This window comes from Syngnathus scovelli, chromosome 2 (genome assembly GCF_024217435.2).
Source record: "Syngnathus scovelli strain Florida chromosome 2, RoL_Ssco_1.2, whole genome shotgun sequence".
NCBI classification, from domain to species: domain Eukaryota; kingdom Metazoa; phylum Chordata; class Actinopteri; order Syngnathiformes; family Syngnathidae; genus Syngnathus; species Syngnathus scovelli.
The window spans coordinates 15145060-15166234 of NC_090848.1; the positions used below are offsets into that span (position 1 = coordinate 15145060).

General features: G+C 43.9%; 1 protein-coding gene across 2 annotated transcripts; it reads right to left on the reverse strand.

Moving 5' to 3' along the window:
- Window positions 1-9041: 9041 nt before the first annotated feature.
- wu:fa11c10 (protein FAM110A) lies at window positions 9042-20554 on the reverse strand. 2 transcript variants are annotated; one of them, XM_049755951.2, is made up of 3 exons: window positions 20356-20553; window positions 13110-13406; window positions 9042-11708 (listed from the first exon to the last, which is right to left on the reverse strand). In XM_049755951.2, exon 3 carries the CDS (start codon window positions 11696-11698, stop codon window positions 10346-10348), a length of 1353 nt encoding a protein of 450 aa, XP_049611908.1. In that variant the 5' UTR covers window positions 11699-11708; window positions 13110-13406; window positions 20356-20553; the 3' UTR covers window positions 9042-10345. The 2 variants fall into 2 exon arrangements, with proteins under 2 accessions (XP_049611908.1, XP_049611907.1); XM_049755950.2 differs by lacking the exon at window positions 13110-13406 and having other exon boundaries at window positions 20356-20554.
- Window positions 20555-21175: the final 621 nt, after the last annotated feature.

Sequence of the window (21175 nt, forward strand, 5' to 3'; positions counted from 1 at the left end):
GTAAATTAGGGTTAGGGTTTCAAACTTGGGTTAGGGTTGTTTCACAGTACGGTTTCAAACAAAAGTTAGGGTTTCAAACCGGGTTTAGGGTTTTGAAGTAGGGTCTCAATTTAGGGTTAAAGATTTAAAGTAAGGTTTCAAACTTGGGTTGGTATTAGGTGGTTAGGGGTAGGGGTTAGAGTTAGGGCTTGGGTTAAGGGTTAGAATTAGGATTTCAAACTACTGTTGGGGTTTCGGAGTAGGGTTCCCAACTTGGGTTTGGGTTTCAAAGGAGGGTTTCAATCTAGGGTTAGGGTTTCAAACTAGGGTTAGGGTTTCAAAATATGGTTTCAAATTAGGGTTGAGACTTTAAAAATAAGGTTTCAAACTAGGGTTAGGATTAGGAGTTAGCATTTCAAACTATGTTTAAGGTTTCAAAGTGGGTTTTAGGGTTAGGATTTCAAAGTGTAGTTTCAAATTAGGGTTAGGGCTTTTGTGTGTGTGTGTGTGTGTGTGTGTATGTGTGTGTGCGTGTGTGTGTGTGTGTGTGTGTGTGATAAAAGTGTCTTCATCTTCTCATCACTGTCTGCACATGTGAAGCATCCAAAACATCTTACATCTTATCTGTGGGAGTTTTGCATCGACAAGTACAAACTGAATGCAACATTTGTGACATTGTTGTGGCTGTTGGTATATGGCAGACCACATAGGGCCCGCGGAAGTTTGCATAAGAAGATGACCTGTGACTAAGAAAGAAACTCACACTGGAACAGGAAGTACACTCGACATTGCACCCAGTGTGCGTGTTTTTGCCTGCAAGAATGAATTGTTGCACTTTAGCGCCAGGCCTAATTTGCTGAGTGCATTTTGCTCTACGTGAGCATGTTGCATCAGTTCAACCACAGTGAAGAGTTTTCATTGCATAAAACATGCAGAAAGGCACACGCAAAGAAGCCATTAGACAATTTCATTATGTTTGTATTCCATCCATCCGTTCGTCAGTCTGTCCATCCATCCATCCATCCATCATTATTTTAAAATAAAAAACTCCTTTAGAGGTAGTTTGGATTATTTCATTTAGTTAGACTATTTATCCAGGTAGTCTACACAAGACAACTCCAGATTGAGCTAAAAAAGATCACATGGCCAATAAGGAGCAGAAGTGCTTTAAACTTTTTTTTCTTTTCTTTCTTCTCTATTGTACTATGGAGTTATTATTTTCAGTATTTTTACTTTCTTTTCTTGTATTTCTTTAAATGTTCGAAATAAACAAACAAACAAACTTGAAAACAAAAGTATAACATGTTTGGTTTGCCCTCTGACCGCCTCCCTCCTCGGCTTTCAGTAAATGATTTATTTTAATCAGCCTTTCCTTTCCTTTTGTGCAATTGTCCGTCATTGGTCAGAAGGCTTTTGTGAGCAATTGATCCCAAACCAACACAAAGACGCAGTTAAACAAATGCTGTCGCGCTGCTGGTGAAGTAGTGTCATATAAGAGCTCCATTCTTGCGATCTGGGTTCCATTCTCAGACAGTTCATGTGTGTCTGTAATCCGATCTTATTTTATTAACCAATGCAGTTTGAGGTTTCCTGCAAGATCCACCACGAGAATGTGTCTTTTTCCACTCAGATCTCTTTTTGCTCAAAGCCGCGGAGCATATTGTTCCGTTATCGAGACCACAAGCATTCGTGTCACTGCTGGCCGAGCCAAACCGGGGCATCGGTTCAAAACGAAGTGATCATCAATCTAAAGCTGCAGAAGTCAGTTGCTTCAACTGTAGTATGCATGGCAGGCCAGTAGTGGCAGTATAAAATTTCGGCACTTGGAAAGATGGGTACTATATCCTACTCACGACAATATAGTTACCGGAGTGAAGGTGCATCAAGAATGTACATGCCCAATCCAACGGCCTTTTGCAAGCACTCAAAAAGCCAAGCCCTGTGTATAATTTATTTAGAATTTATTTTCCAACTGTTCCACACACACGCAAAAAGGGGTCAGGCATAATGGGCAAAGTACTTACAGAGCGGGTTTACATATTTCATAAGTTGGACATGCAGTCTGGTGAAATAATGGTGCACTAGTTTTGAATGTGTACCTGTGTATGTCAAACACACACATTACACTAGACGTTAGTAAGTTAGCACAAACTTGCCAATGTTTTACTCGTCATGTGTTGGTCCTGTCACACTTTAAAAACAAGTATGTGTGTAGCCGGCTCTAGACATTGTACCTTAAAATTGTCAGGCTTTTCTATAGTACATGTGATTTTAAGTTCCCTTGTGGAGTTACTAAAATACATCCATTCATTTGAGTCTGATCAAAACATTTCCAGGAAAATCTGATACAAAAGTCACGCAAAGGCAGAGCAACGACACTTGGAATCAGCTGATCATCCTCGTCTGCCAGGGAGACAATTTCAAAGAGCTTTTTGTGCTTTCTTTGGCTATCTTTGCACGTGTATAAACTCACAGAAGACTATCAGTGAAAATAAGCTGCAGAGGAAAATGTTCATGAAGGGTAACAACTCACATTTGTCACTTTACACGTAGCAATAATTCAGCCATTTTCCCTCCTTTCCCATCAAAGTCATTCAAAGGGATAAAAAAATGACTTGGCTTCACTTTTTAAGGTCTTACAAACCAGTATACGTGTCCCGGCTTCAGAAGCAACAAATCCAAGCAGGGTTTCAAGCCATTCCACCTTAATAATGCACAATGTTCCCCCCCCCCCCCCCCCCCCCCCCCCAACCACCCCACATGTAAACTTTCTTTCTCGTCTTGCAAATGCACTTGTCTCGTGGCGGCGACCTAGTTTACAGCCTTGCCTCTGAGCCACTGAGACTCATTTCCTTTTGAAGATGAAACGAGCGGTGCGGCATGACACGACCATTACGGAATCTCAGCACGAGATAAATACTAACAGGAACGTCGCACTTTTCTTAAAAACATCAAAAATCATTTTATCACTTCATTGTTAACATCTTCAAGTGTTCCACTTCCACTGCTCCTGCTTCCATTTTCTGTAGCGCTAGTCCTTACTCGGGTCAAACATGATCAACTGTTGGTCTTCGCAACTGTTACTTCTCCAGCCTCAATTCCCAAAAATTGCCTTCCCACCACCAGCACCGCCACTCATGCTCCTCATAACAAACGCAAATTCGTCAAAACTGCAAATACGGAGGGGTCAGGTGAAGTTTGAAGTTGCGATATCACCAATCATCACTATATGGTAGACATGTGTTAGTTGGACTTAGACTGGGTTGTAGATTGCCCTGCACTATATCACGAGTAGGCCTAACAAGTTTTTGTGGACTTGGAATGATATGACAAACATAAGAAATTGCAAAATGAGGATGGATGGAATTCTTCACAATATTTCACATGAAGACTGTGGCAGCCATCGCATGGCTGCACTTGCGTTGCGTGCCTCCAGCTGTGTGCTGTGTTGCTGCTGCGTGATGAAAAGAATGCGATGTATTAAAAGAAAATCGTCTTAAAATCTCGCTGATCCTAAGAGAAATTGCGCTGTCAGACAAAAGGAGCCGACCAGACACTTCCTGTCACTCACACAAACATTAAACATGCATATTTGATTGCATGATGCCACTTTCATTCCCAACATCAGAGTGTGCTCCTTACAAGTGTGTCATGTGGCTCCAGCACATTAGTGACGTAGCGCTGCTGAGCTGAAACACTGAGCTGCCTCAGCTTTGTGCAGGCAGCTTTTGATCTGCAGCCTAAAGTGGGCTACATGCTGTATTTGTGGCCAATTCTAATCATCTTTTCACTCCCGAGAGCTCCTTTTCAGATCAGGAAAAGCAAAGCATATTAGAGAAGCAGCGGAAAATAGGAAGCTAAAAAGGTGGCTATTGTTTACAAAACCGTTGGTTTTCTAAGATGCATACAAAGTGAGGTTGCTTCTGTGTTCACGCCGGTGCAATCGTGAGCTAGTTCTAGCACACCATGCCGGTTAGCTAATGACTAACGAGCTTTACGACATCCTGCTAGCTTGCGAGCTACCTTGTGGCCAGGGCCTCTGGTTACGCTATGAAAGAGTCCTGCTTTGACCTGCTGGGATATATTCTAGCCACTGCAGACTTTAAGCAATTACAGTATATTTTTGTTCCTCCAACATGATATCCATGCAGGCATTAGAAAGATTTTAGACGTAGTGGTATTTGACAGGCGGCTCGGTGGCGCACTGGGTAGCACGTCCGCCTCACAGTTAGGAGGGTGCGGGTTCGATTCCACCTCCGGCCCTCCCTGTGCGGAGTTTGCATGTTCTCCCCGAGCCCGCGTGGGTTTTCTCCGGGCACTCCGGTTTCCTCCCACATCCCAAAAACATGCTTGGTAGGCCGATTGATCACTCCAAATTGTCCCTAGGTGTGAGTGCGAGTGCAAATGGTTGTTTGTCTCTGTGTGCCCTGCGATTGGCTGGCAACCGGTTCAGGGTGTCCCCCGCCTACTGCCCGATGACAGCTGGGATAGGCTCCAGCACGCCCGCGACCCCCGTGGGGACTAAGCGGTTCAGAAAATGGATGGATGGATGGATGGTATTTGACAGTTGGCAGTTGAGGAGGGCAAGGTTTCAGAACATTCGGCAGACATGGCCACAGCGTTTGAGAAGTAGTTCACAATTTCGAAACCTTATTTTACTGACCATACTATTCTTTCTTACTTTGTTCATTTTTTTAAATGTAATCATTCAATTTTGCCAAGGTTGTTAACTATATCCTTCTCTGTAGTGTGTCAAAATTACATAAAGATATTTATTATGACTTTACAAGGACTTTAAGACACCTGAGAACTGTTGGAAATTGTGAGAAACAGGATAACGTCTCATTTAAAACATTGCCTGCACAGTGATGATGATGACATTTTGACCCCAGGCAAGATTCTTCCTATCTTCATTGTTATGTGCCCCTAGCTCACCATGAAAGGACAATGTTTTGCAGCTGTACTTTGCTTCAGTAAGATTTCAACAGTTAACTTGTCTCATCTGCTAAGTTTTGCAGCCCGCCTGGCAGTTGTGCAAGACCTGCCAATGTGTCAAGTGCAAAGCCATATGAGATTTCTACTTTTTGGTTTGTTCAGCCAAAATCAAACCATGAAACACTCAAACTGTCCACAAAATTTCATCGTTCTCTCGACCAAAACATGTGTGGACTATTGTAAGCTAATCATAATCATATAATTTTCTTACAATGTTCCATGATGTCGTAATCAACTTGATGCGGTTGCCTCCTCCGGATATTTTCCCACAGCTAAAAGGACAGCTGTTGTATCGCTGTGTGCCAGCTGTACTCCGACTGTCTACAAACACACACATGCACAGACATTTTCAATATAAACAAGGCCGATGATAAACATACTTAATTTAGATTACCCCAGACACTATTACTGATATTTTCTCACATAAATCACTTAAATGTAGTGAAATGCTCTCATGTGGAACAGTCATCCACTGTCAATGATAAAAGCCTGCCAACAGACCATGCAGACTATCACTCAAAAATGACAAAACAATTGTTTTGCAGGAATCAAATTAGTCTCAAGAACCAGTTTTTGATTGCCATCTAATCAAATAATGATAATAATGTTTGATTTCGTTCAAAAGACGCAAATTGGACACGCGTTTGTGGCCGTCACACTCTTCTTAACAACCCCACGTTACGCTTTCACGCCAAATCAGATTCAAACGTCATCTGTCAGCTGCAACACCCCCACTATAACAAACCACATTGTGCATTTTTTTTCCCGCTGGTTTCAAAATAATCTTTATGAATTCACCATAGCAATTGCACATATGCTAAAGATGGCATTGCAAAGATAAATGCTTTGGTTGAAACTCTGGCAAAACCAATCACATTTGAGTTGGGGTGCACAGTTAAAAAAGCCAGTGGAATGCGAGAGGAAGCCGATGTAGAAAACCCAGAAAACTGAAGCTGAGATTGGACCTGCAAACGTCACAAAAGTGAGACACCACAAGTCCACCCTGATGTCCGCAGTTTAATAACAAAAACATCCCTTTACTTCACTCATTTTAGCCAGACAAATATGCCCGTACTTTGGAAATACATGCTGCTGTTCAACACATGAAGGGGGAAAAGGGGGGAAAATGCAGTAGATGATCTTTTCAAACACACAAATCCATCCAGCGTCCTGGATGGTCTCAACCGCAAAGTTGACTTGTCAGCAAAATTGTGCTGAAGGAAGGACGGAAAATGTTTTGGTTCCAGCAGAAATACTTGGGTTGGCCTGAAAAAAAAAAAGACACAAGCGAAGTCTGCAGAGTTGACATTGTTTTTGCGGGCCTTGTCATACTGTCAAGCATGGGAATAATCATTGCTACTGAGCGAACAAATCAAAACACATGCGGCTTTCACCATTTCACAGGGAATGCCTGTAATTATGCACACTGACAACAAAGCTTAAAAGGAAAATTGAGAGGCCGGTGCAGCTATGATTTAGATGAACAAACATGAGGAGCACAATGGCGAGAAGGATCAGCAGACCAGGGGAGCCCGAGCGATGCACTGCAACAATGTGCTAAGCTAACACAGACAACCCGCTTTGGCTTTCCCATGAGATACACACACAGATACGTAAAAAAAAAAAAAAAAAACACCGAGATGCCATCCGGCTTAGGGCCTTAATCAGCTTATCACATGCACAATGTCAATATGAAGCTCTGACATACTTTATTGCTACTCTAGGGACAGTACTTAATTGCAAAATCAGACCCCTCTCACTATGTTTACTGAAACTGGCAAGTTTTAAGATGGATGAACCCACATTAGCTTGACTGACAACACCAATCGAAAGTTGATCCAAACACTCTAATTATGATAATTGACACATGGTAGTTCGTGCAGAAACAAAAAAACCCAACATGCTGTATTGATTCTCTCCTGAAGACAAGAACATTCTAGTAGACCAAGAAGAAACTCTGTAGCAAACAGTAGTTACCAAAACAGCCATTTGTGTCAGGAACAAGTTTATCGTGTGGCATATACCAAATATAGAGTCGGAACCCTGCCCAAATCCCCAATTTCGCCTTGTAGAATTAGTGGCTCCACCAGGAAGGTCTACTGTTCGCCTCGCATTGAATGAGTGAATTTTGGTCTTTGACGTCTACCCCTTAAGAAATATTGACACATGCAAAACCGAAAAAAAAGCAGGGTTGGTGACATCACAAACCGATCGTTGAGGACTTGGTCACTCTGGGGCATGCACATTCATGATCAAAAACATGCCAGGGCCTCTTTCAATCACAGGTGTCAGTCACTTTTGACCAAAATTGTTAGTGTTGGGTCATACATAACACGTGTGAATTTCCTGCATGTCCAGCCAACCCTAAGCTATTGAGGTAGCTTGGCCAAACTGCACATATACGGTAAATTAATTAAAGCTTGAAGCATGTGAAGCATAAAAATGATTCAACAGGCCAACCCACAGCAGAGGCTGCAAACAACAATGTTGGCTAAAGCACACACAGGCAACGTGTGAGTAAGCATTTGTGCATTCCGACTGCATGCCAGGACTCAGTTGATCGCACAGTAAATATGACCATATGGTCGCTCAGCCAGAGATCAAGTGCGGGTGCACGGCGCTGACGTTGATGCTTGTTTGCGTGCATTGTCCACTGAGAGCACAGCAGGCAGAGACGTCCTGGGACATGTGTTCCATCTTAGCAAAAATCCGCCGGGTCAGAGGAGTCCGCTCTCGGTTATGTAACTATGATGCTGTCACGGTGTGAAAACATGGGAATAAGCCCATGCCATTATGAACAAGCGATTCCAAATGGCTCCAACATAAACAATCTGCCTTAGTATCTCAGACTGTTCCTGATTGGGAGCCTCAGTGGATAGTGATGTCGCCTCATGGAAATAATCTTGTCCTTCACCGTTGACTCAGGCCTTTCAAAAACACAAATGTGAGAAGAGAGAAGATAGAACAGATGTCTTCTTGTAAGTTTTGATTTAATTTGATAATGGATGTTTCTTTTAGTGATTAAAAAGACAAAAGCGATGATAGTCCATTTGTCATTTACTAGCCCAGTTTATGTATCTTCTGATGAGGAAAATTAAAAAATGTTTTATTTTATCCATTCATTTTGGAGAAATAATGCAACAACTAATGCCTTTAAAAAATGCCCATTTTTAATGAATAGGGCCACACACCCTTCCCCTCCATGTTTCGCAGTTATTCATCCAAAACCGAATTGGAACGCGTTCTGTCAGATTTAGTCAGGGTTTGTCCAAGGTCACAAATGTTTGTATGTTTGCCAATTTTTCTTGTTGCGAGGAAATTTTGAACATCAAATATTTACAAAAATGCATGATACGTTGGTGACTCTAAATTTCCTTCCAGTTTGATGAAAAATATTGTTCAAGATTTGAATTGCTACCCTCCTGCCACACATGGACAAAAAGATTACCCCCTTGGAGGAGGTAATAATAAGGTGAGAAAAAAAAAACACTGTCCCAATGCCCAAAGTGAGACTGCAGATGGAATCACTGTGCCCCGCAGCAGCCGCATGATCAGACATAGCATGTCATGAAAGCTGTAGATCTAAACCACACGTTGGGATCATGTGTGTGCCATGATGTCATGGTGGGAAGCCAGTGAGACTTTCCACAAGCCCTTCGGTAGACCGCTTAAGCTGGGGGGAGGCCAATTCCATGTATTGGGAAGCGTGCGTGAAAACAGAGCCCGTACATGCACATGCACTAAAATGTGTACTGTTCTTCCGGAGCCCATGACCCAACAATAATTTTTTGTTGTATTTTGTAAACAAAAGCGAAAACCTGCTTGGTCCTCAATGGTGGAGGTAAAACACACAAACAAAAATAGTTATGGTGATCATAAAAGTGTTGTCTTTAACGATTTGGCAATTGACTGTAAATGAGGAGCCTCAAAGCGTCCCGGGAACCAACTCTCGTAAGCACGGAGGAACATGCAAATTCCTACAGGGGGACCAAAACTAAGATTCAAACCCAGAAACAGAATTATCATGGGAAAAAAAAACTAGTTAAAAAGTCAACAGACAACGAGAATTCTCTTGAGCTGTGCTTTAATCATAAATTCAAAGACACCATTTTAAAGCCTTTCGGATCTCTTTGTGCATCCGTATTTCGAAGCTACTGTCAAACCCGTGACACATGACATCTTAAAGGAGGAATGTCCTGGGAAAAGAACAAAAAACCTTTGCAGTAAGATTATGTAGACGCAGTCACACTGAGATTTTCATCATTTTTAACACACACACTCACACACGGTGTATTTGTACGCGTGTGGATGTGTCTTCATTTCATCCAACATAATTGCCGGGGGGACTTTGAATAGATTGCACTTCAGATTGAATTCAAGTCTGTACACAAGTGTTGACTACATTAAAATAGATTCTCCAAATAAATATTGGTCCATTTGTGTTAGTAAGCCAAACATTTCCTGAGACACTTTTTTTAAATCCATGACTGAATTCTTTAGTAAAACGTTAACATGGGTGAGTTCAAGTCCTCTGAGGGATTATGGAAAAAAAAAAAGGGGATTTATTTCTTGTATGTGACAGTATTATTAACATTTGTGGCTTAAATGATGCAGGGCTTTTTTACAACAGTTCCTCTGAGGTTTTGTTTGTTTTTCAATTGCATGTCACGCCGCATAAAAAGCTCTCGTGGATGTTCTGTAGCCCATCCCTGATCGAACCGTTTTGAGTGCGAAAATGAAAATCAGTTGTTTCTTTTCATGCTACTTGTTATTCATTTTAGCAGCTTTGTGCTGGGATATGCGAGGTAAACACGATTCATCCCGCAGCCTAATCCCAAACAATGAGTGGACACACATACACTCACAAATGAAAGCTGCTAGTATCTTGATGTTTACTGACTTGTAACATGAGTGTTGGTGCAACGAAGTACATAGTACATGCGTGCTTTGTTGACAAAAAGTGCCAAATGTACAGAAATACATTTGCATGCCAACGAAAACGAGTAGAAGAACAGTCTTGCAGCCAAAGGTGACTGAAAAATACAATATGTTGTTGATGGAAGCTTTTCTTGTGACTTTCACAGCATTAGCGAGGTTCTCTGCGACACTCAGACGCAGATTGACACAGAGCCAGTACCGTTGCTTTGTATGAGGAACCACCCTCGTCAGTCTATTATTGCTAACTTACAGATACAACGTAACATTGTTCAAGTGAAAAAGGAAGGGCCTGTTACAACTTCCTCAAAAGTCTTCAAATGTAAAACGTGAGTCTCCGTCGGAAGGACATGAAAATGTCAGACTTAAGGCCACAAACGATGAAACGACTGACTTCCCTTCTTCGTATAAATACAACAAAAAGTGGAGTTTTAGTCTACACGTTCGAAACAGCACTGTTAGTGTCTCGTGCCTGTCGGATGCCGTAGAGCCACTTAATGACTCGAGCGTTCCTCTCAATGACGGAGATGCCGTAGGGGACGCGCTCGTTGCCTCCGCCGGGCCCGTCCTCATCGTCCTCGCAGTCCTCCCGGCCTCTGTCGGCCTCGTCCCCGCACTCTGAGCTGGGCGTGCTGACGCTGCGGAGCTTGGAGATGGACACAATGTCTGAGTTGGCCCTGGTGAAGCGCTCCACCCCGCCCATGCCCTCCACCTCGTCGGGATCCAACCCGCAGTAGTTGAAAAAGCGCTCCAGGTCGGCTGTGGCCCGGGAATAGCGGTCGCTCAGGTCGGACTTGGAGCGGTGCAGTGACGGGTGCTTGTGGGCTGAGCCCTTGGAGCTGGCGTTGGACAGGCGGGTGAAAGCGGGCGAGGCAGGCGGCATCATACCTGCACGGACCAGCATGGGGCTGGGCGGCAGGTAAGAAGGGGGTGACGGCGTGGTGGCTTTTGATTGAGGTGGGTTTTTGGGTGCTGGCGGAGGTGGCGGGGGGACCTGGGTGTGTGTGACTTGACCTTGGGCAATTTGTCGGGGCCTGAATTGGGGCCTCTGGGGTTTCCTCATTTCTGCATGTGGTCGAACGTCTACCCTGCGTACCGTGACCGTATTTGGAGGGACGTAGGCCGACGGGACAAGGATGCGGGGCGCCCGTGCCGGGACAGGGGGAGGTCGATGGCTGGGGTTGAGCGGGGACGATGTGGAGGACGAGGTGGTCGAGTTGGTGGCGGCGGCGCTCCGCGGTTTGAGATTGTTCAGGAGTCGGCTATTCTTATCGTGCTCTGCTGACAAGCTGCTGCCGATGCTCTTGGTGCCCGAGGAAGGGGACGAGGATGAGGGGGAGGTGGATGACGACGACTGGGAGGAGGGCAGTGGGCTGTCACGTACGTCGTTGATGAGATTGTTTAAAATATCCAAATTGAGAGGCGGTCCTCGTCTCCCTCCCGGTCCTTCTCTCACGCCACCGTTGTCCATGCTAGTGGGGCAGCGCGGACTTTTCCGGGCAGGGGGAGTGCCCATGTGGCACTGCATTATCATAGCCGGGGGGACAAGGGGCTTGCGGATGATCGGCGGCTTGACCGGCGCCTGCCGCGTCAGCGCCACCTGCTGGCTTTTAACATACTTGGCCTTGTCCGCCTCCAGACGCTCCACGGCGCTCAGCTTGCGGGTAGCCGGCTCAGCCTGGCGCCGAAAGTAGTCGGGCCCCTTGGTGAGGATCCTGAAGGGCATGGCGGAGGTGAAGGGGGCCCCGGCCAGGCGACCGTCAGAGGGCCGCAGGGTCTCCACTGGCATACTGGTGAAGCTGAGAAACAGCAAGAAGAATTGACTGTAGTCACAAGCTTTTTGATTTAGAAGAGCCACAATGGTGGTCAGCATTTTTACGTTTTAAGCTAAGTTACTCAGGCGTCCTCAAAGTACATGCCTAACATGCTTGTTAGTTTCCTTGAAGACTCTTAAATTTTTTGTTGACGTGAAGGTGACCATGAATGGTTGAGGAATTGTTGAGCGTCACGAGGAGGTCTCACTGTATTCCCCACATTAAAAAGCTTCTTGTCAAAATGCACCGTGTGTATTACATATTATACTCATTCTACGGTACTGTGCCTACTCAGTTGCTGGACAGTTTGAACTTTGCTGAAGCACTCTATTTTCTAGCCCTCATTTGTCTCCTTGCTGTGGTCAGCAGCAACAGATGTAAATAGTGGCAATACCAAGCATCCCTTTTCAACAGCGCTTGTCATCAGGCGCGCTACAGCTTTGAGTTTTGGAGTCAGGAGTGGGCCACATTGTATACTGGTTGCCAGCCCAGGGGCACATATTGACAAGTAAACATTCACACTCCCAAGTCCAGTCGAACATGCAACTACAACAGCAAGTTTGGGAATGTGTGGGAGGAACCCGGACAGAGTACTTGGAGTAAACCCAAGCAAGCAAGCAGGCAGAGAACATGCAAACTCCACACACTGGCTGATATTTGATCCCGAACCTCACAACTGTGAAGCAGACATGCTAAGCACTCGTGCACCATCTTGCCGCCCAACTGTACCATGTACTACTTTCTGCTTGTTTTCAAAAAACAGAACTAAATTCTGCCCTTGCGATTGAAAGCATGTGTACATCAGGTAAAAAAAAATGTTTGGCTTTGGTGTGACTTGCTGGTTACCAATTCTTCTTACAACAGAAGGGGTCAGTAAACAAAAGTGAGACTTTAATGAACAATGAAGCTCCTACATGGCGGCTCGGTGGCGCACTGGGTAGCACGTACGCCTCACAGTTAGGAGGGTGCGGGTTCGATTCCACCTCCGGCCCTCCCTGTGTGGAGTTTGCATGTTCTCCCCGGGCCCGCGTGGGTTTTCTCCGGGCACTCCGGTTTCCTCCCACATTCCAAAAACATGCTTGGTAGGCTGATTGAAGACTCCAAATTGTCCCTAGGTGTGAGTGTGAGTGCGATTGGTTGTCTGTCTCTGTGTGCCCTGCGATTGGCTGGCAACCAATTCAGGGTGTCCCCCGCCTACTGCCCGATGACGGCTGGGATAGGCTCCAGCACGCCCGCGACCCCCGTGGGGACTAAGCGGTTCAGAAAATGGATGGATGGATGGAAGCTCCTACATGTTGTCCCTCAGCTTGAAAATCACTCTTTTGTACTTTTGTCTTGTCTCGCAACGCTCCCCTTCCCCCCTCCAAGCCCCTTTAACATGCTTACCACTCTCTATGCTGATATTCTCACTCCTCGTTCTCGTTTACCCTTCTTTCTCCCAGTCCGGCCTCAGTGTATGGCTTCTCCGAGGTCGGGGTCAGTCGGGGTCAAATTCCACATCGGGCCCGGCAAGGACACCGCTGTCAGGTTCGGCGGTGACCCAAATGAGGGGGGGGGGTTAAGCCGTCTATCAGGGTCACTGTTCAGACTCTTCAAGCAGAGATCAGCTGAGGCGGATCAGCCGGCAAACAACAACATCCCCAAGTCAACGTGTCGAGATGTGATCTGAAGCAAACTCCAGTCCTGAGGAGTGCAAAAATAAGTCCAAATCAAATGCCTATGGAAGTCTCATCCTGGCATGCATGCACACACACACATTCACTCTCTCTTTCACACACTCACACACTCTGGCAGCCAGTCGGGACTCTCCTCAGTACTGAAGTGGAGCAGACGGGACGGCACTTAATACCACGTCTGGTTCCTACAGCCCTCCAATCACATACCGGGCCTTGGACCTCAGCGTGCCTCAGGGGGTGGAGTTAGGGGCGGGACTACGCATTCATTGGTTTACCTCATAAGGCATCCTGACCAATCAGACCCCTCCCCCCATGTGAGAACAACAGTGTACTGAGGGAGGGATTTCATTCAAATGAAAATTCTTTGAAAGAGAGAAAGTAAGTGTGTGTGCGTGTAGGGGGGGGCGCAACGGCCTTAAAAGCTGCAAACAGCTGGGGGGGGTCCAACGGCCATAACAGCTGCAAACAGCTTTTTTTTTTTTTTTTGTATAACGACTTGCATTAAAATTGTGTGTACAGTAACTCCCTTTCTTGGCCTCTTGTCCTCACAACAGAGGATTGTGTCACAATTTTTTTATTTTTACTTTTTAGCGAGCGACTATTACCAGTGGTGAAAGTTTCTGCCTGCTTCTGTCAAAATGTCATTTTTCCACAAAAGTCCTTTCAACATCACAGCACACAACTCTGGGTTACATCATCCTCTTGTCTTCCCCCTTTCTCTCACCTCCACAATATCAATCGGCACATGTTTTAATTAGTCTTTTTATAGCCGTCTTGCTCGGCACGTGACTGTTTTCTCCCCTACCTCTCACTTCATCAGCTCAGAGCCAGATCAGCAGCAGCAGAAAGAGCAACAGCAAGCTTGACAGCACACGCACACGGACAGATATGCGTGAAGCCAAGGAAGATTTAAATAATTTGATCTTGAAATTGAATATTCTCAACTATTCCTTAAGACGCAGGAGTCTCAAGTGTGCCAACATTCAGTTACTAACAAATCCGCATGTAATTGATGGGCACACCAAGGAGTTGACAGAATTGCAGTTGGGCCAATCAAAAGGCTTATGTGCACACACCTTGCTTTTAAATCCACACTCCATCTGTTCAGGAGGAGGAGATCAGTAGATCAGACCGAGTTTATTATGTAACATGAATCAAGCCCTCCTTGTTCACCTTTCTGTAATGAAAATGCCTGCTCCTTCTAAGGTGCCACGGTCGAGGAGTAGCTAGCGTTGGCCATGGCTGACAGCAAACAGCGGCTAAATAGAAAATTCCGGTAGAGATCTGACAAGGAGGCGATGAACAAAGCTGTCTCTGTCTTCTGGCTTTATGTTGCCGCCTTTGTGATGATTGCAGTTTTCTCTTCCGAACTACATATTGACCTGGAACCTAATTTCTTAATTAACTCTTGAGTCTTTCTCGTATGAGGACTGCTAGAGATGACTGTACAGTTTGCGCAACTTTAAGAGTCACAGATGTTTCAGTCAAATTCAGAACTTTGCGCAACTTTAAGAGTCACAGATGTTTCAGTCAAATTCAGAACTTTACAACATCGAGGTGATGTAACTTTAGAAGTTCAACTCTAAGTGACGCTTCAAGTCTGGCTAGTCAAGTGGCAACATGCTGAATTATCTTTGACACCTGTTTGTTGAATGTTAACATTCGGTATCAATTCCTCCGGGCAAGTTGGGCTGCTAAAATTCTACAAAGAATTCAGGAAAAGGAAAGCCTCACTAGTCCTGTACCTTACATGGTCATGTTAAACTTGAGATGAGTACTCTACATATTATTAGGATATGATTCAGTCCATAGAAATTCACTCTGGAGAGGGACTAAACCAAACAAATGTGCCGTCATTGAAACCTTAGACACCTAAGGTTTAGTCAGCTACAACCTTGTCATTAACCTTAAAAAAACTATCCAGCGCATATTTAGCATCTTTTGATGCTCCAAAGAAAGACCTATCTTACGTCGTAGGAATGGTACACATTTACCTGGTGTTTGCCAGACGTAGTAATTCAGTGTCAATAGAGAGCCTACGTTGCGCCTTGTCATCAACAGTCTTCGTCAATGCTTGTCTACAACATGTGGTATCGTAAACAAATCAATTCAGGCTGCCAATAAAGACCTGGCTAGCCCAGTAGTGAGTAAAAGTGGTTCACAGATAAGCAGCATTAAAACAATCCCCATTAACATGTACGTGTAAAATGACTGTAAGCCTGCAATATACAGGAAACGGCAGTAGATAGTGACGTCCCTTTGTAAATAAATGATACAAGCCGACTGCTTGTATTCAGGGTCTCTTTCTTCAGCATTTCAAGAGTATTTCAAATTTGATTGATTTTTATTTTTTTTTTTTATATCCAAGAAACACGGTTCAACTGAATGCTGTAATGCTGCAGTGAACACAAAACAACTCATCTTCTGCACAAAAACAAATTTATGGCTCTGATGAGGGTAAATAAAAAAATGGCCAGTAAAAACACAAAACACACACATGCATAGAACATCTTCTTACCCAGTGAAGCCAACATGCAAATATTGTCACATTATAGTGAGAAAAGCAGCTATTGTCATTCATTGGCTCATCGTTTTGGGTTGGGCAGCTAAATGGAAAATGAATGTGCAACGTATTCACCCTTTAAATCATTTGAATAGGGGCCGTCTGTTGACTATATGGCCGGGGGGAGGTGTGTGTGTGTGGGGAGGGAGGGGGGCACACACACACAAGATGGCTCCAGCAAGACTTGTCAGGCTAGACGTATTGGAACCTCACTCTTCATGTGACCATCTCATACACAGCACATGCAAGCGTGTAAAGCTGAGGTGAATACTGTAATTCTTCAAAGTATCATCAACCCAACATCAACCCAACTTCCTTAATGAGATTTCTGCAGGTACAAAGGTCCCAGTGTTTGTGTGGGAGCGAGACTGAGCTATGAAGACCCAAGAAAACAACATAAGATTCTTATGCAACATAAGAACCCACCGCAGTCTACAACCGAGGAATGAAATTAAATTACGGAAACTTGCTTGATTGCATCGTCATACAATTAAGATGAACCACGCTGTTCTTTCTGACCATAATATTAATGTGTAAGAATATGATTTATGATGACCAGACATGTACATAGTGTGAAGAGAAAGCTTCAGCAGAGGGGAATCCATGAGCAGCACAGCTCGCATAGGAATAATTAAAGGCAAACTTTTGGGCTGGAAGCAATTTGCCACTTTATATTTTCTCACCACTTTCAGGGCGGCTGAAGAAGTACAGTGGAGGAAACATGAAAACACTTTGGGATTTCTTAAATTTCTGCATACATTGGTCATAACAGATAGTTTGGTTATCAAAATAAACAGTCTGCTGTAACTAATGCAATCATGTTTTCATAAATTTTATTGGGGAAAAAACTGTCACTTTGGCGGGGGGTGGTGAAGTCTTGGATTTAATAACTAGTCTCAACTTATTTAGTAGAAACCTCAACCAAAACGTTTCCCGTAATTGTTAGATCAAAAGTGTGTAACGATCAAGATGAATTTTGGGCCATTCCTCTCACAGTTCAGCCAGATTCCTGGGATGTCTGCTGGGAATAGCTCTCTTGAGGTCATGCCACAGTATCTCAGGGACATAAAATAGAAACTTGTATGAAAATGGAAGCGGTTACAAAAGTATCATTTGATGTTCATTAGTTCAAGGTTAAGCAAATTGTCTACAATGGGGGGAAAAAATCAACTCTACTGCTTCTCTTCCAAGGAACGGTCGTCTCGTAAAGATGACTTTGAGAGCGTGGTGCAGAATCCGTCTCAATGTAATAACAAAAGAACCCCAGAGTGAAAAGAAATCTTTGTTGACAAATTCACCATACGTAAAACATTAAATAAGGATGGGGTTCATGGGAGACCACCCCAGAGGAATCCGTTGCTGTCTAAGAAAAACTTTGCTGCACGTTTGAAGTTTGCTAAAGAACACTTGGATGCACTACTGATAAAATAAACTGAACAGACAAAACCAAAGTTGAATTGTTTGGGAGGAACACACAAATGGCACAGCAAAGCAACATGTGAATCTTATTCAAATTGTAAAGCGTGGTGGATGGAGGGAGGGGGGAGCTTCATTGTATGGGTGGGCTTTGCTATCTCAGGGCCTGGACAACTTGTTATCATGAATGAAAAAAAATGTTTATCAAGATAATTTACAGTTGTCATTTAGATAAAGATCAGACTACATTTTACAACCAATTTATGCAGAAATGTAAGAAATTCCAAAGGGTTCACATACTTTTCTCCTTCAAGTGTAGCTACACAGCGAGAGAAGAAGAGTTGAAAAAGTGAAACACCATCCACCCATGTCAAACAAACATTGCCAGACATGAGCAAAGTGCATTCACGTGCACGTGTGTGTTCTGTGACGCAGGATGTCCCGTCCGTCGTATCACAGCGGCCGTGATCCTACTGGACATTACTCGCAGATTGTGAACAAACCAACAAAACTTTCAGAACTTACGAAAAGAGGGGAAATTGTGGGAAGAAATGCTTCTAGGGGAAATTTCTTCCCACCGAAGATGTCAGAAAAATTCAAAACTTCCTTCGGGATTAGTCCCTATCGTACCTAACCTAACTTAAAATAAAACTAACAAAACAAATAATAAATGAATATTTAAAAAGCGGCAAGAGCTGCACCATTGAACACAGAGACTAAAATATATTGCAGGACAGGATGTTCTACCCTAAGGCTAGTTTATTTCGCACCAGAAGTAACCTTGAAATGTCAGAATCACAGGCGTAAATATTTACGGATTTAAATGATTTGTAGCAAGGCGACATTAGTATTGCAATACAACCTGCCTTAGCAATAGCGCAAGCACATCATAAAACCACAACTCTCCTTTTGAAGAGGCAGTGGCTTTTCTGCTTGTTTGAACGGATGCTGAACTTTTCCTGTGACGCATACAAAGTTACATTACGTTAGAGTTTGCGACAACACAGCTGACTGACTCACAATCTACACGTATTAGAAAATCTGAAGATACTTTGATTAGCTTATAAGAATGCAACACTAGCGCAGTGTAACAGCCCCGGGACATACAGCACAGTTTCAAGTCAATCAAGAGCTTGAAGGGAGAGTTCAAAAGGTTATCAACCACTCCCTTTTAGGGCTGATTTAGGGATCTGCCAGTGCAGCTAATGAAGACAGAAAGGCCAACTGGAAAGCAAGAGTCTTTTGAAGATATCAACTCCCTCCGTGCGTGGCTGGGTGGAGAACATCAGCCAAATGCATGACTGTGCAGTGTCTGGAATACACAGTTATGCAACTGTTTTGCACAAGGATTTAGTCAACTGCAAGAGCGGGCGGTGAACCATGAGCAGTCCGTTATTACAACTTTAGATGGTTCCCCCGACGCCCGCCCCATCTCCTCCATCCACCACTGTTCTCTTAACCCCCTCGTCTCCACACGACCGCCGTCTGTGGCCTCAAGAAAAATTGGACAGTCATGCGCAATTGAATTCCATCCAGGGGTTGCAGGTCTGATCTCATTTTTCTTGCATGCCTGCCTCCCAGCATCCCTATTTTTCAGTGTCGGGGAGCAGGTGGTGGAAGAGGACAGCAAAGGTAGCATCAGACTTTAGCACATATTGGCCAAACCGGAGGAGAGATATAGCCCTGTCACAAATCTGTGTTGCCTCAGTTAACCCCCCCATGTACGTATCTGTAGCTTTCAATTGACTCATCGCTGCTCTTATTCAGCTCAGTGTCACTGCCTGATGTTGCAAAAGTTGTACGTGGGGAAATCCACATCATCACGATGGCAAAAGGTTAATCATCATAAGGTGAATGAATATGTTTTTGTTTTGTTTTGTATAGTAACCCCTCTTGCAGGGGTAATATTCCAAAATGTCTGCACAAAGAAAAATCGTCAAAAACTTGTTTCTCTGGATTAAACCCGAAATTGTACTCTTCAAACATAATCTAGACAAACACTAATATGCATACCATAACTCATTTTAAAATCAATGAATATACAATGAAGACATCGATGATTGTTGTTGTGTAGCAGGAGGTTGAGTGACACTGAAATACTTGTTTCAACTTTATGTCGAGAATACAAACTAGTCAACACACGGCACCACCAGTGTGCTAGCTAACCACAGAAGTTAAAGGGAAGTATTTGTTCTCTTTTTTTGTTCGCCTTTTTTGTTGGCTTTTTTGATATTTGTGATCAAAGCCGAGCAAATTTTGATGCCATCTATTATATTGCTGTCATCTCTTGGCACAAACCGTACATTCTTCTCAAGCTGTAAAGCAGGGCTGTCAAAACTCATCTTTATGGCAACCACTTTGTTGTTACGAGGGCTGCTCTGACCAAGAAACGATATGCGGTCGTTTTGTAACCAATTTGATTATATTAAATATTTTTCTCCGTTAAAATGAATGAAAAGGCGACTATTATGTTCAAGTCCTCCAAAAACAATATTTTTTCTGGTTTCCCTGTCGTAAAAAAGCACCATATCTCAGCTCTAATTAAAAGTGATTAATTGCAATGTTGTTTGGTACAGATTTTAGTTTGGCAACGGTGCTTTCACCGTAGCTAAATCAACTTGTTGGAGCCTGAGTAGAAGTCTTAAAAGAGTCTGTTACTGTTTACTTTACCAACAGCCTCAGGTGGTATTCGAAACATCAGATGCCTTTTAAGCAGCTCACCATGTTCAAGTGTCACAGCTGAGAGGGAATTAAAATAGAGCAGAGATGCTAAATGTTTCAATCATATTTTTAGACTGGCTTTCCAACTCAGGAACAGCTGCCTCTCTTACTGCAGGATTAGGTTTTTTTTTTACTCACGTGACACCCTGAGCAACCGAAACAGTCGACCCTCGTCCTTGTTTAAGTGTACACACCCACAACCCATATGTACACACCAGCCAGTTTCCAAACAGGACACAAGCTAATGTTTACTTACAGGATGTCAACGGTTCAGCGACAAAGTTCCAAACTCTTGGGGAAGACGCCCGAAAGAAACTTTGGCTTCCCAAGGAGTCGCAGGCAGCTGATGAAAAGGACTCCGCTCCAACCAAGCGCGGTGGCCGTGCAGGTGGTGTGAGCGCCAACCTGCTTGTCCTTCTGCTTCTTAAGGATGAGATTCTCTTTTCCTCATACACAGGCAGGCAGGCAGGCAGGCTCCACCCACTCTTGTCAAAAACCAGGAAAAGCAGTTGAGAGAGTAGACAGGAAACTTTTGTTTGCTCAGTCACGGGAGCTTTCAAGAATTTGTCATAGGTCATCCTGGCTACTCTTTTTCTTGGCATTTATGCCTCACACATTGGCACTAACCAGGAATGTCATAATGGTGATAGTAAGAATGAAACAGTCAAATGGAGTGCACTCATACCACGCCGTGAGATTGGCTATACCGTGTCAGTGCGAGCCTAATGTCAGGAAAATGTGCCGATCAATAACCTATATACAATCAACTTGCGGTGAATCAAAATTACAGCGGAAGCAGAGGGATTTACAGAGAATTAAAATAGCCCAAAATCATATGACATTATGGTGAGGTTACTCGCCTTTTAAACTGTGACATTTGCTGTGGCCTAATGTTATTTCGATCCTGGTGGTTAATTGATGACTTGCATACAAAACGGGACTCAGACATACTCTGTGATACCAAAAAATATAATGAGATTCATCCACTTGTTTATCGCTATAAACGTTTGCACACAATAATAGGTGAGCGATTCATGTAATGAGGTGCATTGGGTTCAAAGATGCTGCATCATTCA